General features: G+C 35.9%; 1 protein-coding gene across 2 annotated transcripts in view; it reads right to left on the bottom strand.

Annotated features, from left to right (window-relative positions):
* The window catches only part of efna5b (ephrin-A5b), a 245,279-nt gene extending 230,793 nt beyond the window's left edge, over positions 1 to 14,486 (bottom strand). For both annotated transcript variants that reach the window (XM_039758879.1, XM_039758880.1), the window contains exon 1: positions 13,343 to 14,486. In XM_039758879.1, coding sequence (XP_039614813.1) covers positions 13,343 to 13,467 — 125 coding nt within the window. In that variant the 5' untranslated portion in view covers positions 13,468 to 14,486. The remainder of the gene's footprint in view (positions 1 to 13,342) is intronic.
* Between the last annotated feature and the right edge of the window lie 559 nt (positions 14,487 to 15,045).

Genomic DNA, 15,045 nt, shown 5'->3' with positions numbered 1-15,045 from the left:
TATTATTAAAACACAAAAATTGAGAAATTTCATGTCAAATGCTATTCCTTATTTAATATAAAGTATAATTAGCACAGTGATATAATTTTTAGAAATTGAATTTTGAAATAGAAGTCAGAATGTCAGTCAGATTTTGCTGGATGACTCTTTCATATGGGTCAAAATAACGACAGCTGCTGTGCCCAAGAAGTATTTTCATCTTGGAATATTATGCTCGTAAGTGAAAAATAAAATTCTACAATAGACATACTAAAAAATAGGCTTAGGTAAATATCTGTAAATTTGGAATCAAATTATTAATAAACAGGAATTCACTTAATCTGGAATCTGAGAGTTTAATTCTGCATTAATTGGCACCACAGGCAAACTGCTTGAGCTTCTCTCAGTAAAGTCAATGTGTTGCTATTGACTCAGTCGCAAACCAATAAAAAACACAGCTGCTACATTTACAGAACTCATTACACTGCTGCAAATGATCCATGAATTAAACTCGGGAAATTTTTGATCAATTTTTTCTTCTTATTTCAAAACTACTCACAGCAGCCAAAAATATGACAGTAAAAAGCAAAACATTTTATAAGATTTAAGAATTTTTAGTAAGGTAATTTTAAAACAAAAACAAACCATTTACACCTATATCTGTCTATTTTTAATATTTGTTAAGGGATTCCTTGGTGAATGAAGAACTTTGGTCACATCAAGAAAGCAGTTTTAGAAATGTCTGCCAAGACATGCAGCTCTGGTTGTTGCCTCCTCTGAGGCTGCCATACTGTTGCACTCATGAGTCCAATTCAGCATATCACATTTTAGCTACTAAAAGAAAAATGTCAGAAGTCAACTTTGCCTTTGCCTAAACCATCTGGTCCATCATGGTGCTGCCAGTGACCAACAACCATCACTAAGCAGCAATAGCACTGAATCCTAATGCACACAGACAAACTCTGCAGGCATTCCAACTCCAAGACTTATTAAAAAATTTAAGGGGCCTGTAATCCGTGATTATCAGGTAGAGACTTCCAGCTGCTACCGTTTATGAAGTGGGCTAGAGAGCAGAGAGAATGAGTTGGTTAAAGGGCAGGTTATCCAAACAGAGGTCCTTCTGACAGCAGGTCTGCCACTAAGAAGCATTTTATCAGCTTAGCCTTTCTGCCTCAGTTCCCAGGATATTTCACCTTTAAAACATATCAGTGCCATTCTTTTTTGCTTCCTTTATTCTTCCTATCAGCATACTCTAAAGAAAATGACACACAACTTCAGAATTCGGTTTATGCTTTAAGGAAACAAGCAATACCTACTGCTCAGGCAACCATTTGACCAATGTTTGCTCAAAGGGTTTACAGAGGTTTTAAAACCTCCTTAAGTCTTATTTATCTCATTAGGCTTTAAAGTGATTAATATCTATGCACTGTTGCACCCGCAGTTTTTCTGATCATTCAAGAAGGATGAAAGATCCCAACGGATGGGTTTTGTGTTAGAAGACAATGGGTTAGTGACATTTTAAGCCTTTAAATGTTGCAAAGTTTTATAGTTGTTTAACATTTGTAAGTTATTCTCTTCTTTCCAACAGCAAAACTGCTTTGGTTCTGACATAGCACTCCAACCATAATTTATTAGTGTTTTTTTTTTTTTTTTGCAGTTCGAATTTGTCTTTATTGAAAAATATGACACAAGTTGAAAAAAAGACAAAAAAATCAGTTTTCAACACTTTATATGCATGTTATATTCTCTGTTGTCCTCTTGCCCTTTCACTCTTCTTTTGTAAATCCTATAAGTAATTGCAGCAGGAATTTTCTGAACTAGTTCCAGCCAGTGCAGGATGCTGATTAGGATCAATCCAATTTGGAAAACACAGAGACCAATTATTTTTAAAGTTGGTAAATTATTGACACTTTTCAGTTACAGCTATTCACAAGAATCTCAGTGGGAGCTTAAAAGAAAAATAAGGAGAAACTGGAGCTCCACGCAACTTTCTTTTTTTGGCTTCTTTCTATTCTCTAATCTAGATCTACTAGAAAGAAAAAGCAAATAATAAAAAATTGAACTACTACTATTATGGTGGAAAGTGTAGAGCTGCTGCCCCAGATTCCCTCTCTGTGATGCTTCCTGTCAAATGCCAAAGATTTTGATTCATGTCCACTAGTAATGCTAAATATTTTGAGTGGCACCTCAATAATGGACTAGAGTCACAGCAAGGATTCATTCTAATCTTCCACTCATTACTTCTAGGATTGTACCTGATCTGGGTACGTTAGAAGGAAGACAGATGGCAAATTTCACAAGACTACTAGCGAGTTCATCAGAGTTGTTCATCTTCTACCTTTATTTCTGGGCTGAAGTTTTCGTTGAATCTTCAAGATAACAAATTTATTGGAATTTTAGGTAATGAGAACCTTATATTCACCCAGCAACTTCTTCTGTTTCCAGATGCAGAAATGCAAATCTAACCTACAGCAACACTTTAAACTAGCCATGAACTCAGTGCAACACTTGGAACAGGGCAGAAGGGAAAGATGTGTGAATGTTTAGGCCAACCAAATGCTTATAGGTGCCCTTGGCATGTCCTTTAGTGGAACACTAGAAGGTGTTCTAGTTCTTACTGTAGTTGTCCCATACAAGTCTACCACATCTGCATTCTATTACTCAAAGACTCGTGTGGGAATTTGTTTTATTTGCACTTTTAAAGAGTTTGTTTTAAGAGTTTTTAGTGTATCTATTCTACATTCTTGGAAGAACAGGGAAACAATATGTACAACACCTAAAACAACAGTCTTAACTATAAGACACCAAATATGCTTGCTAGCACTAGTATACTAAGTGAAAAAACAGCTGTAATTTACTCATTACTTACAAAAAGATAAACTTTATGTAACCAGACAGACCTACATAATTAAACACAAAGCATTCACATTACAATGTGTTGTTATTTCTCATGCCTACTCTTCAGCACAGTGACATATCAATAAATTAGGAGGAAGAAGCCAACTCTACCAGCCTATCATTTTGTTAGACTATATAATTATGCAATTGCAACAAATAATTACCATGACTTGCTCTAGGTTCTTTAATGTATGTTAAGTACAGAATTACTGAAAAAAATGCCTTTTAGGTTTCAGACTTTTTTTAAAAATTCTGTAATTAATTGCATAAATACTGTGAAACAACTAAGGAATGGGAGTGTAGACTGCCTCTCTCCAGGATATCTTGACTCATAAACCTTAACAGTGCCTGTCTTTTAAAACAGCACCTACAAAGCCAAGTGCTAAGAAGGACAAGCAGATACATGTATCTTTAACTCCAAGCTGGAGGAGAGGGCAGCCAATGTTTTTCTCTGTGCCCTTCAAAGTTTCTGTTGAACGGCGTAAGCCTTTGCCCTTCTTTGTAGGTTTCCTTTCCCTCCACATTGAGCATTTACAAGTTCAACTGTGTTCCCTGTTTAATTTCCCCTCTCTCTTTCTTCTCCTTTAACACATGCATACTTTTGGCCCCAACTATGGAGTGCTGACTAAGATCGGAACAATGGGAGCCTTTCAAGTTAGCAGTGCCGGCTTTGAGAAGGGCTGAGCTCAGAGACCCCGTCAATATTTACTGCAGTTTGATGCGGCTGTTTAGTGGGCTCCTTCCAAGCGGAACTTAACAGCAGGGAGTCGTGAGAGGCTGACGGCTTTTCTTACCAAAAAAAAAAATTGAACAGGTTAAGCAATTGGGATATGCAAAATAAAGAGTCCACAAAATCATATAGAAGTTAAAACCATAAACCAGGCACAAAAGATAAAATGAAAAAAAAAAATCAGCAAGTCTGGAAAAGTTACATGAGGTGTAAAAAATAAATATGATAGATGTCTTTTCAAAGCATACCTGTGCTGCTTAAAAAACTCAGATATTTCCTTCTTCGTATAACAAATAGTATTGTGAATCAAGTTATTTGCAGTTAAATTTAAGACTTAAAAAACATAACATATGACTGTGATTAAAATGTTTTTTAATGTTTCTGTGTTCCTCTGGTGTGTGTGTTTCTATATATATATATAGTTAGGTGGATTGGCGATTCTGAATTGGCCCTAGTGTGTGATTGGTGTGTGGGTGTGTTTGTGTGTGTCCTGCGGTAGGCTGGCACACTGCCCAGGATTGGTTCCTGCCTTGTGCCCTGTGTTGGCTGGGATTGGCTCCGGCAGACCCCCGTGACCCTATTCGGATTCAGCGGGTTAGAAAATGGATGGATGGATGGATATATATATATATATAGAGAGAGAGAGATGGTGTACATCAGCAAAGAGTGTAAGGACATGTATTGTCAAGATTAGAAAATTAAAACAGTATAATAAGGATGGATGCATTCAAAAATAAAAAAATGTATTCTAGTCACATGTTATACATTTTATAATAAGAAACAGAATTGACCACAGTTCCAGATGTATTTAATGAGACTTCCCAAGAAACATAAATACAATATTTCTTCATAATTCCTGAGCTTCAAAAACACAATTGTGATTATTAACTTACATCCTTGGGTTCTAAAAATTAGGGTCAAAACCCAAATTTGTGTCACAGCAAGCACTCTGAAGAAATGTGAAAGGTCCCCTTTTCCAAGAGAAGCATGTTTTTTCATAGAGGAGCATGACAGAATAAGGGTCATGTATCAAGTGAAACTCCTTAAAGGTGGGAGGAGGAGGAGAAAAGTACAAAAACAAGGTGTAAAACTCTAGTGATACAGAACAAAATATTAAGCAGCATTATGTGTTAATAAATAGAATTTACTGTGTTTCACTTTATACTTTAATGGATAAAATTTTAATAACTAGTGTCAATGATGACTGTATATAAATACTGATATAAATATATAAATACAGTACAGATTTAAGGTGGAGCACAAATTATTTAAAACTAGCAGGTAGAAATGTGAACATGAGTAAAAGTGAAAAGGTAAAAAATGCACCATCCCGCTCCATAAAAATTTGTTCCATACCTTTTAAGGCTACAAGTCATTATTTACTACATCTAGGTAGCCTGCCATACACACTACTTAGGGAAGCATTAATCTATTATTAACATGTGTGGAGACAATGCAAAATGGAAATGTCAGTCTGTGCTACATCACGAAACAAATAATGAATGTGAAATAAATCAATTTTGGGGCTCCCCAGTGGCTCACTCCATTAAAATGCTGTGCCCGCAGCTGAAAAGTGAGACATAACATAAGCAATTCAAATCCCGACTGAAGTTGGAAAGTCCCAGAAGCTGTACTGAGCTGGCCGTGGTTGTATAGTTGTGAGGGGCAGAAAGATGACATTGACAGGATATCATACAAACATCACCACCCGCCATGGGCCGAGAAGCGCTGGGTATAGTTAGTGAAATGACCCCAAATATTCCACACAGAACATGCGTAACTATGAAACCACTATTATGTTTTAAGTCTAGATTTAGGCCATTTTTGTGAAAGTAATGCTGACGTGTTATAGGCAAAAGCAGAAATATTTCCTACAATACCATTTTAATGAAATAAAATAACATGAATATACAAAGTCATTTTATTTCAGTAATTCACAGACAATCTAAATCTGTATATAAAATTCTTAAGTTTCTATTACAAAGGTGTTCTTTCCTTTATTATAAGAAAATAAAGTCTTTAAATTCTTCAAGCTCACATATCGCCACTCAAAAACTGATACCTTCATCAAGTTGGTTATTTTCATTGAAAGCAAGAAATCCTCTGCAGCTGTCATTTTTCTGCAAGGAATTTGTTTTCTAATTATGCAGCCATGCATTCTGCAAAAGCTGAAAATCTGCCAAATGGGGCATGCCAAAACAAACACAGGCGAGTCACAGAATTTTTTAAAAAGCTGTAATTTAGGCGAAACGTAAAAGAAAAATATGTAATGTGACATGCTTTTGGGGGAATATTTAAACGGGTGCCTACGGAAAATATGAGAGCATTTCCACTTTTTAGAAAGGCCAATACATAATGAACTGCTAATCTCTAAAAAATCATACAGATAAAATGGGAAAAATGTGGGATCTTGGGCCGCCACAATCTAAGGAGTTAACTGACTATTAAATTTAACAATCCAAATACATTATTTTTCTTGACCAAAACAGTATGAATTGACCAATATGTTAAACAAATATTCTATATAATGTAGAGATGGTGCTGCAAAGCACTATATGGCATTAAAACAAGATTTCATGCTTTGTGGCAAAAAGTACAAATAAAGTTGGAACCTACAAGTCACATTTTTGCATGATCCAAAACATAAAGTAAGCCATTTATTTTAAAAATAAAAGACAAACATTTGGCAGAAATTGAAAATTTTTACTTAAAAACTGACAACTTAACTCTGAATTCTACTGTACAATAAATACCCAATGTACCAGCAGTTATACTGAAGTGATTGAACCAGCAAAACGCCATTTTCTCTTTTACAATGGCTGCTCATGTAAAGCTAATCCTACATCAAACCTTCTCACATATGGAAATAAATGCTGGACCACTTCTGCTTTTATTTATTTATTTGGGTTTGCTTCCTAATAATGTAAACAGAACAGAGCTAATTAGGAACTTGTTCATGGCATTATTAAGGATCAGTTGTCACAACACAGTCAGAATGGAACTTATCTATGGAAACACTGGTGTCCTTCTAGGTCTGGTTCTCCGCTTACACCTCCTGATTAGAGAATAATTTAAAAACGTTATTTTTTAACTGATCATGTAGGCAAGTACACTTCATAACCTCACATATGAAGGGCACTATCTCCATTTGAACAATAAATCGTCAAGGATGTGTATATTTCAAAGAATGGTCACTGGTACACTACTTATGTATGTATGTATTTATATATTCATTTATTCAGCTTCAACACATTCTGTTCAGACTGAATGAAAATTATTGCTTTCACTTTGGCGACTGCATTTCTGTATTTCTGCTGTTTCGCTTACTTCTCACATGCACAACTTGACTATGGGGAAAGAATACTTCAACTACTACTGGCCTCTTGTAATCAGTGACTCTTGTAGTACATTACTCCAAAATCAAACAGACGCTTAAGTTATGTTCCAGGATGAATGAGAAGTTAAATAAAAAGAAAAAAGAAAAACAAGAGAAAAAAGGAAAGAGTGCTAAAAAAATGTCAAAGGGCGAATTGGAGAGAGGATTTAGGTCTTAAACAAATGACCGTAGCCAGCCCTTGTTTCCTAATAATCATAATATTGCCCCATAAACAGTAAAAGAGACACATACACACATTTTGTCAATTTAAGTTAAGCAAATGAAAGGACTAAAAAACATTAAGCATGCTACTGCTTTTGTATTCTGTCTCATACTCAATATCCGCTCTAATACCTTATTAGGCCCATACTACAAAACAATAAAAATGAAGACAGTAGGGTTTTTTTTAGATTCTTTCAATAGTTATACAGTCTAGAAGGCTCCTATAATTTCATTAAATGTTAAATTACTAACATAGTTTCATAAAATGTGACTATATTTTTAAGATCCTGAAATGTTACTTCTAAATAAATGTCTATCTATCCTATATAAACATTTCCACTACCTGGGAAAAGATTATTTCTAATGCCATCACACTTTAACAAGCCCTTTACTAAGGTGAAAAATGTATTACATTTTATTCTAATAAATATTTAGGACTTACTACAGACAATGTGCCTTTATTCTAGGAGATACGGGAAATGTTTTTACTTCTAATAAAAGACAAATACATGAAATAATAGCTTTCAATACAGGTTTACCAATATTTCTAAAGAAATCTAAAAACCTTTCTAATGACAAAAAAAAACTCAAATCTTACACCAGTAAACTAAAAACAGGTCTCTAGAAAAAGGTCACCAGCTGCTTGCTATCAGTGTTAAGCTGAATCATCTAAAGGTCTGTCAGGCTTTTACCCATGAAACAGTTGGACAAAAAAAACTATCTAGAACAAGGTAAGACTGCATACTTTCCTCTTCCTACTTCTCAACTCTATAATGTCAGCAAGGAGTGAGTTAAAATCTTGTCAAGTCGACCTAACTGTAAGAGTGTTTCGGCAGTGTGAAAATGAAACCGTCCCTTACAGACACCATCGGTTCTTGTTTTAGCTTTTGGCTTATTTGGTAAAGAAGGCCTGCTCTCTGTGAGTGTCTCTCTCACCAGAGGACCCAGCTGGGGCTAGGTTCCTAAAGTACTAATTGTATTCATTCATTTTTCTCAGCCCGGCATGAAGCAGTGTGACTGCTGGGTGCATAGCAACAGGGGGAAAGCAGAGAGAGGCTCATCTTTATCTGTACCTCACTAACAGGAAACAAGGTTGATGGGCGGGCTGCAAAGCAATCCCTTCATTAAGGGCATTTGCAAGTTTCAATAGGGAGAAATTCAAGAGAACAATTAACCCTTTAACTAGCTGCTCTCCCAAAGGGACTTTGGTAAATTCTATTCCTTTATTGTAATGAACACCCCTGCAAGCAGGTACGTTTTTTAAGTACTAGTGCAACAAAGTAATTAACTGCTTAAAAACTTAGCAGAGAGTAGCAACTGGAACATACTAAAATTTCCAGGTAAAATTGCTGCTGGATTAAATTTAAAATTGACTTGATTTTTTTGTGACTATTTAACCCATTACAGGAACTAATTTTACACTGGAACATCACAATAGAAATAAGAGTAATAAGGTAATTTCAACATTATTTACTATTCAAGTTTCAATAATAAACATACTGTAAACTGCGTACGCCAACCAGAATACCTGGACATTTTGTTTTTTGCATATGGTCTATAACAAACTAAACAGTACAGTAAAATTGCTGGTAGCACTGCCGGCTTGCAAAACTTTCCGATTCGATTCTGTGTTTTATCTGCATGTTCATCCATGTTTGTGTAGGCATCTTTTAAGTGTCCTCTTTGTCATCTAAAGCCACAACAGACTCACTCAGGGAAACCATAGCCTCTGCAAAACGTTTTAGTGGATATATCTGTATTTCAGCTGCCCTGTGAAGACCTGAAGAGTCCACGTTGGGGTTACTGTATCTCTTTATGCTTGGATAGACGCTGACTACCCACAACTCATATCTAGATTAAGCAGGTCAGAAAAAGATATTAAAGATATTAAAGATAAAGAGTACACAGCCTATGATAACAGAAAGAGCCACCCTTGGATAGATATCTAAGAGCGATACAAAACATTTCAACAGTCCTTCTCCCCACACTCAAAATTGTATAATATGTAAAACCTAAGTAATAATTTTAAAAAGTAAATAGAGAAAAAGACACACTTTTTCATTAGTATGCCTACATGGACAACTTTAATAGCATAAGTAACATTTTATAGTGAGTGCAAAACTAGATGTGATAAGTCACACACATGAAATCTTTTACAAAGCAAATTAACATTGTTTTTGTGGATGAGTAAATGTACGGATTGACTATCTCTAGCTCTAATATTTAAAAATTCGTCAAGATTTAGTTTTAGCTGAGGAATGCTGATTACATTAGCTCTTTACTTCTGACGGCTGCAATGAAATGTCAGCACATCTGGATTAAATCTTTTCTTTCACAGAACAGTGCTTCTAAGCCCCCTTGCCAGTCAATTTGAAAGTCTGTATGTCAAGCTGACATACTGTTCATCTCTAATAAAGATTTTCTTTTTATGTTTGTGTAAGAGGAAAATGTTTTATAGCTTGAAACTGCACAAAAGATGCAAGAAAGAAAACAAATTACATTAAGTCCAAGGTGGACAAGTGGCAGAAAGAACTGGAATTTGGCACCTCAACACAATTACTGATTTAACCAAAAATGTTCAGCTAACAAATCATGAGTTATACAATGAAAATGTTTCTTTTTTTTAGTCAAACAAAAATGTTTTGAACTTTGTACTACAGTAAGTCAGCAAAAATTTCAGTTCCTATTGTTTAACTACACAAGACCTTCAATCCAAGCTTCCAATTCACAAAATGAATGATCATTTGAACTACTTTCAGACTCTTTTCTTAAATATCGTGGCTTTTTCCGGCATGTGCCATATGACACTAAGCAAACTTGGTTGCAGTGTGCTAGTCTATAAAAATCTCTGTTACCATGTATGAGGTGTAAAACTGTCAAATCAATTCACTTTATGTAAATACATCAATTAAGTCAAAGTGTACTTGTTTGGTCTTAAAAGAAAGGTTTATGTTAACTATTAAATTGGAAACATTTTCAATTAGGAAAAATAACGCAGTGCAACTTAAACTTTTGGAGACATCTTAGAATGGCAAAAAAAGACAATTTATTAATATGTGAAAAGTTCATTTCTGTCACAGTTAACTTTTCAGTTTTGCAAATTTGTAAACATACACTAAGGATTCCCTATTGTCAACATAGGTATTTGTTCATGTGATTTCAAATTTGTCCTTCGCTACTGCTGTTTTTCAAGTATAGTTTTTGCTGTTTTAGTCTCCATACCTTAAACTTTTGAAAATATTAATCTTGCATGCTCTTGCATACAGGATTAACTTTAACGTTTTAACTGTTATAGGTGAACAAATTTTATTTATTTGTTCTTTTTGTGAGATCAAGTTAATATTTTAAGTTATCAGTTTCAGTTGATTGAATTCTTGTATTGCCTGTCATAATGAGGATATTTTATTCATATTTAAACATTGGTGTAGTATATATATATATATATATATATATATATATATATATATATATATATATATATATATATATATATATATATATATATATATATATATATATACATACAGTATATACTTACAATATACAGTATGTGTACTGTTTATATGTATCTTTAAGCTCGCATATACTTAACACCTATAAAGTTTTCAAAAAACACGCAATTGCTACTCAGAAGATGTTCGCTAAAAGCTGCAACTACTTTAACTCTTACAATACTAGCTTAATCCACTCTTTCTACAGCAAAACGTGTGTGTGCGCAACAATAAATTATGATGCGGCAATTTGTTATAAACGTTCTTTTCCAGGAGATTGATAATAGACATAATAATATCTTACATTCTTTATATGTTCATAATCTATACTTTGCATTTTGTTTCTGCCGCAGGTGAATTAACAACTGATAAGACAACCAGTATTTTACTAGAATACATTCAACTCCCCACAGTACTGGGAAAATGCGGACACAGCAATAAGAAGGATGTCATGTATTCAGCAACTCTTGTGTGTGACTATGGCAAATGTGTTGAAAAACGTGATTAGTATGTGATGTTTTCGGACGAACGATTGGGAGTCTCTCTCTTCTCCAGTGTGCATTATGGAGAACTGTGGAATACATGACCAGACGTCATTCTTGCCCTCGAGTTTCTTCGTTTAGATAAGATATTATAGATATATTTAGTGGAGAATAAAGCTCACGGTCTCTTTAACATTGAAAATGAATGTTTAAGCTCTCTTAGAGTAAAGTTTTACGTGAACCTGTTGGTGCAGTGTCAGCTGAACACCGAGGTACCCACTCAATTGGGCATCATCATAGAAACAACGCGTTTTAATGTCATGTTAACAATATGGTGTAAATATAGCGGAGATTGGGGAGAATACACCCAGCACACGCGTTAAACGTTTCGGACAAATGGTCTTTGGCCGATTTTATTTTGACGTGCAATCAGTTAAAATGCTGTGCAGGCGATCATGTATGCCACGGCAACGTCCGCAAATGTGGGCATAGTTTACCTTGGCATATATGATGGGCGAATCAAACCCCGCTTTAAACCTAATAAACCGAAAAGCTCTCGTTCACTACATTCATACTGCCAGTTTTGAAAAGAACGGGTTGTGCGAAGGAAATTCAGACCGAACAGGTTTTTATGAAGCGCGCCATGTTTTAAATGCCGGTGAATGTGTGTCACGCAGGTGTGGCAATACCCACACTCAACGGCGTTTTCCACATTTCTCGAAGAACCATAAAACAATAGCCTCTGTTAAGTCCATACAATTGAGAAATCACCAAAAGTACTGGCATTAGCAGTGTATGGTAAATACACCGACAAAATACAGTCAGGCCGTTTTTTTAATTTCAACAAAGAATCGCACTGATATTTAGATGCTGACAGATTTCAATGCGCCGTAATAAAAAAAAACGGATACATTATTCCTAACAAAGAGTTACAATGGACACCACTGCTTAACTAAAAAAATACCCTCAACGCAGCCTTTCAACTCACAGAATGAATGAAACGGAAGAAGGACCTGTGTGATCGAAGGTGTGGTCGCATCACCAATACACGCTCACCAGTCGTGAGTTTCTCTTTCGTTTCCTTAACACTTTCACCGATTAGATACTTTCCATCTTCAAGATATCAGATATTTGTGTTTGACGACATTTCATAATAATGCTAACGTGGACACTACCTGTCGTTTCTTCTCGTCGAGAATCTTGCTTTTGTATCAGCCTGTTGTTCAGTATCCTTTGGGTTTGTCACATTGAAGAACTTGTTATACTGTTTAAAAGGCTTGATAAAGTTATGGTAGTGGAGAGCCCTTTGGCTACCCTGTTAACGTTACTTGCTGTATAAACTTTATTTTATTAGGTTAATTACATCTGTATCTATGGACTTAAACCTATAACGTCATTATTGAACAATGTGTTTACTCTGTTTACAGAGCTTTACTAAATGTATTTGTATGTTTTGTTGTTTTAAGCTTTTCACGTTAGTAACATGCGTACTCAAAAATAAAGCTCCTCAAAAACTCTACAACAATTATGTTTTTTCTCACAAACAAAATACATTAAACTACGGGGGAAATGGAAGGTCATGTACTTAAGAGAAAAGAGACTGGGGGCGTGATGTTAATTGCGCCAATTAAAAACGGTCAGGATTGTTCAACAGGTAGCAAGTATCTGAACTTGGTGCCAAAACGAAATAGGTTTGACAACTTTATGTAAATCTGGAGAAGTCTTTTAAAGGACGACAAACGTCTTCCAAATGTTGCCACATGCAAATCCTGCATCGGAAAGCTCAAAAATAACATTTCCAACATTTTTTATAGCATTTGTCCTATGTTGTTTATGGATTAATTTTATTTTAGCACCTTTTAGCATGTTTGTAAAATTAGAAGGAATTAGTTATTTCCGATATTCTGCTTAACCCGACTTGGACATAAGACAGTACTTGGAGGCATCCAAACAAACCTTTCTGAGCGACTGCCCACATTAAAATGTCTTTGGAGAAAAACGTGCGACACTGCATAAGCGACAGTCGGTATCGATAACATTGTTATATTATGAATACATAAATTAAACCATTTGTCTCGATTTCTTGCTCATCTATCCACCTAACCCCTTTAGGACGTGATTTCATTATATCGCAGGCCTCCCTTTAGCCATGCCCCTGACTTACCTGGGATTGGTGCTGTTCCAGTATACCGCATAACGATCAGCCACCACCTTAGAGCTGGGATCCTGGCTAAATACACACATCCACAGCATCAGAAAGAAGAACACAAACATCTCCACATGCAACATCACTTCAGCTCTTCGTTGCGATCCTGTTCTGAAACTGCTTTTTCTTTTCGTACAGCGCTCAAAACCAACTTTGATTAAGAGGCAGAAACCATTTAGATGAGTTTGGGGTAGCACAGCTGTCGATCAAAACGCCAATAGAAATGTGTGTATTCCACTTGCGCACCACCTCGTTTGCTGTCAGTGCAATCTATATAGTGCGATTTCTGGTCACGGTCCTTTACTAAGAGTCACAGTGTCAGCGACGGAAGCTGAATGCAATCTAATGGTAGTTTATCAAGTCCCCCTCGGTTCATGAAGTTTATAATGTAAAGGAAGTCGATATCGAGCTTCCAGCAGCGAATCCAGCTCGATCACGCTGAGTTAATGCTTTCACAGCAACAATCGCGCACTTGCTGAAGCTCCCACAAATGCGTACATTTGCTTAGACTTCCATGCAAAAACAAAAGCAAAATGTCCAGACCTGGCCCTGTTAACGCTGGGGAGAAATATCAGAGCATGTTAATAGTATCCACTGCATCACAGTACTCCGCGCTTTATATTTATTTCATTTCATTCACAAAAACCAATGCCGGTCTTGTTAAAAAATGTCAGCCAACCGTTCAGATTGCGAAGAAAATTACAAAACAAAATATTTGTCAGATGTTCCTTACAGGCACGATTTCAAATTCAGGATTATAGGTTTAAAGTTGTCCCGCGCAGACTCCCAAATATGTGAAGACTCCCCGTTCTTTGCTTGAGGAACTAAAGGAACTAAATGCTCAGTCAGTGATATCTTGAAAAGTGTCAGTGATGAGAAAAGGAAAACTCCTTCAGAGAAAAAGAACCCGCAGCTGTTTGCTTCTACTTTGATTAAAGCAGATCTGATTGTAAATCCTGCACACAAAATGCGAATAGTCCTGGTACAGCATCCAGTATATAAAGAAACGCGAAATCAGACGTAGATCATGTGCTATTTCGTGCACTTTACTTAGACGGTAAGAGAAGGTGAGAGCAAAGGCAGCCACTCGCCGAGTGAGCGAGCAGATTCGCCCTCTGCCTTGTACTGCGCGATCTGATTGGACAATCGCTCCGAGTGGGCGTGTCATGAAGGGCGTACGAACACCGCCCGTCGGTGCATAACGAGCGTTCTGAATGGACGATCGCTTAGTTGAGGCGTGTCGCTGCAGACGCACAAAAACTGCCTTCAACTAATTAAATTACTGAAAGAGGGAGTCGAACTGATTCACTGCAGAAAACCCTATCGCTTAAGAACTGAGATCGACGCTTTTGCAAATATCGTTATGCGATAAACGTAAAATTTCATTACCACCTGTGTTAAATGCGCAATTATGTAATGTACAAACTGCTGATCACCCGCAATTTCAGAATCTGTTGTTGCAGAACAGATTGTGTGGTATTGATTTACTATATTAATTGCTTACTTCTATAAATACACTATCATGCAAGTTGTTAAAGTATACAGTTATGTAAAGTAAGTAAAGCATATCGATTAATTTATAAATTTGATATTCAACATACCTTCTGACAAAGAAAGAACCTTTGGTGTTAGAACAGAATTTAATTTCTGAAAGTCAGTTG

This window comes from Polypterus senegalus, chromosome 7 (assembly GCF_016835505.1).
Source record: "Polypterus senegalus isolate Bchr_013 chromosome 7, ASM1683550v1, whole genome shotgun sequence".
Lineage (NCBI taxonomy): Eukaryota > Metazoa > Chordata > Cladistia > Polypteriformes > Polypteridae > Polypterus > Polypterus senegalus.
Note: the sequence above shows the minus strand (reverse complement) of the source record. Positions and strands in the feature narration are given on the sequence as shown.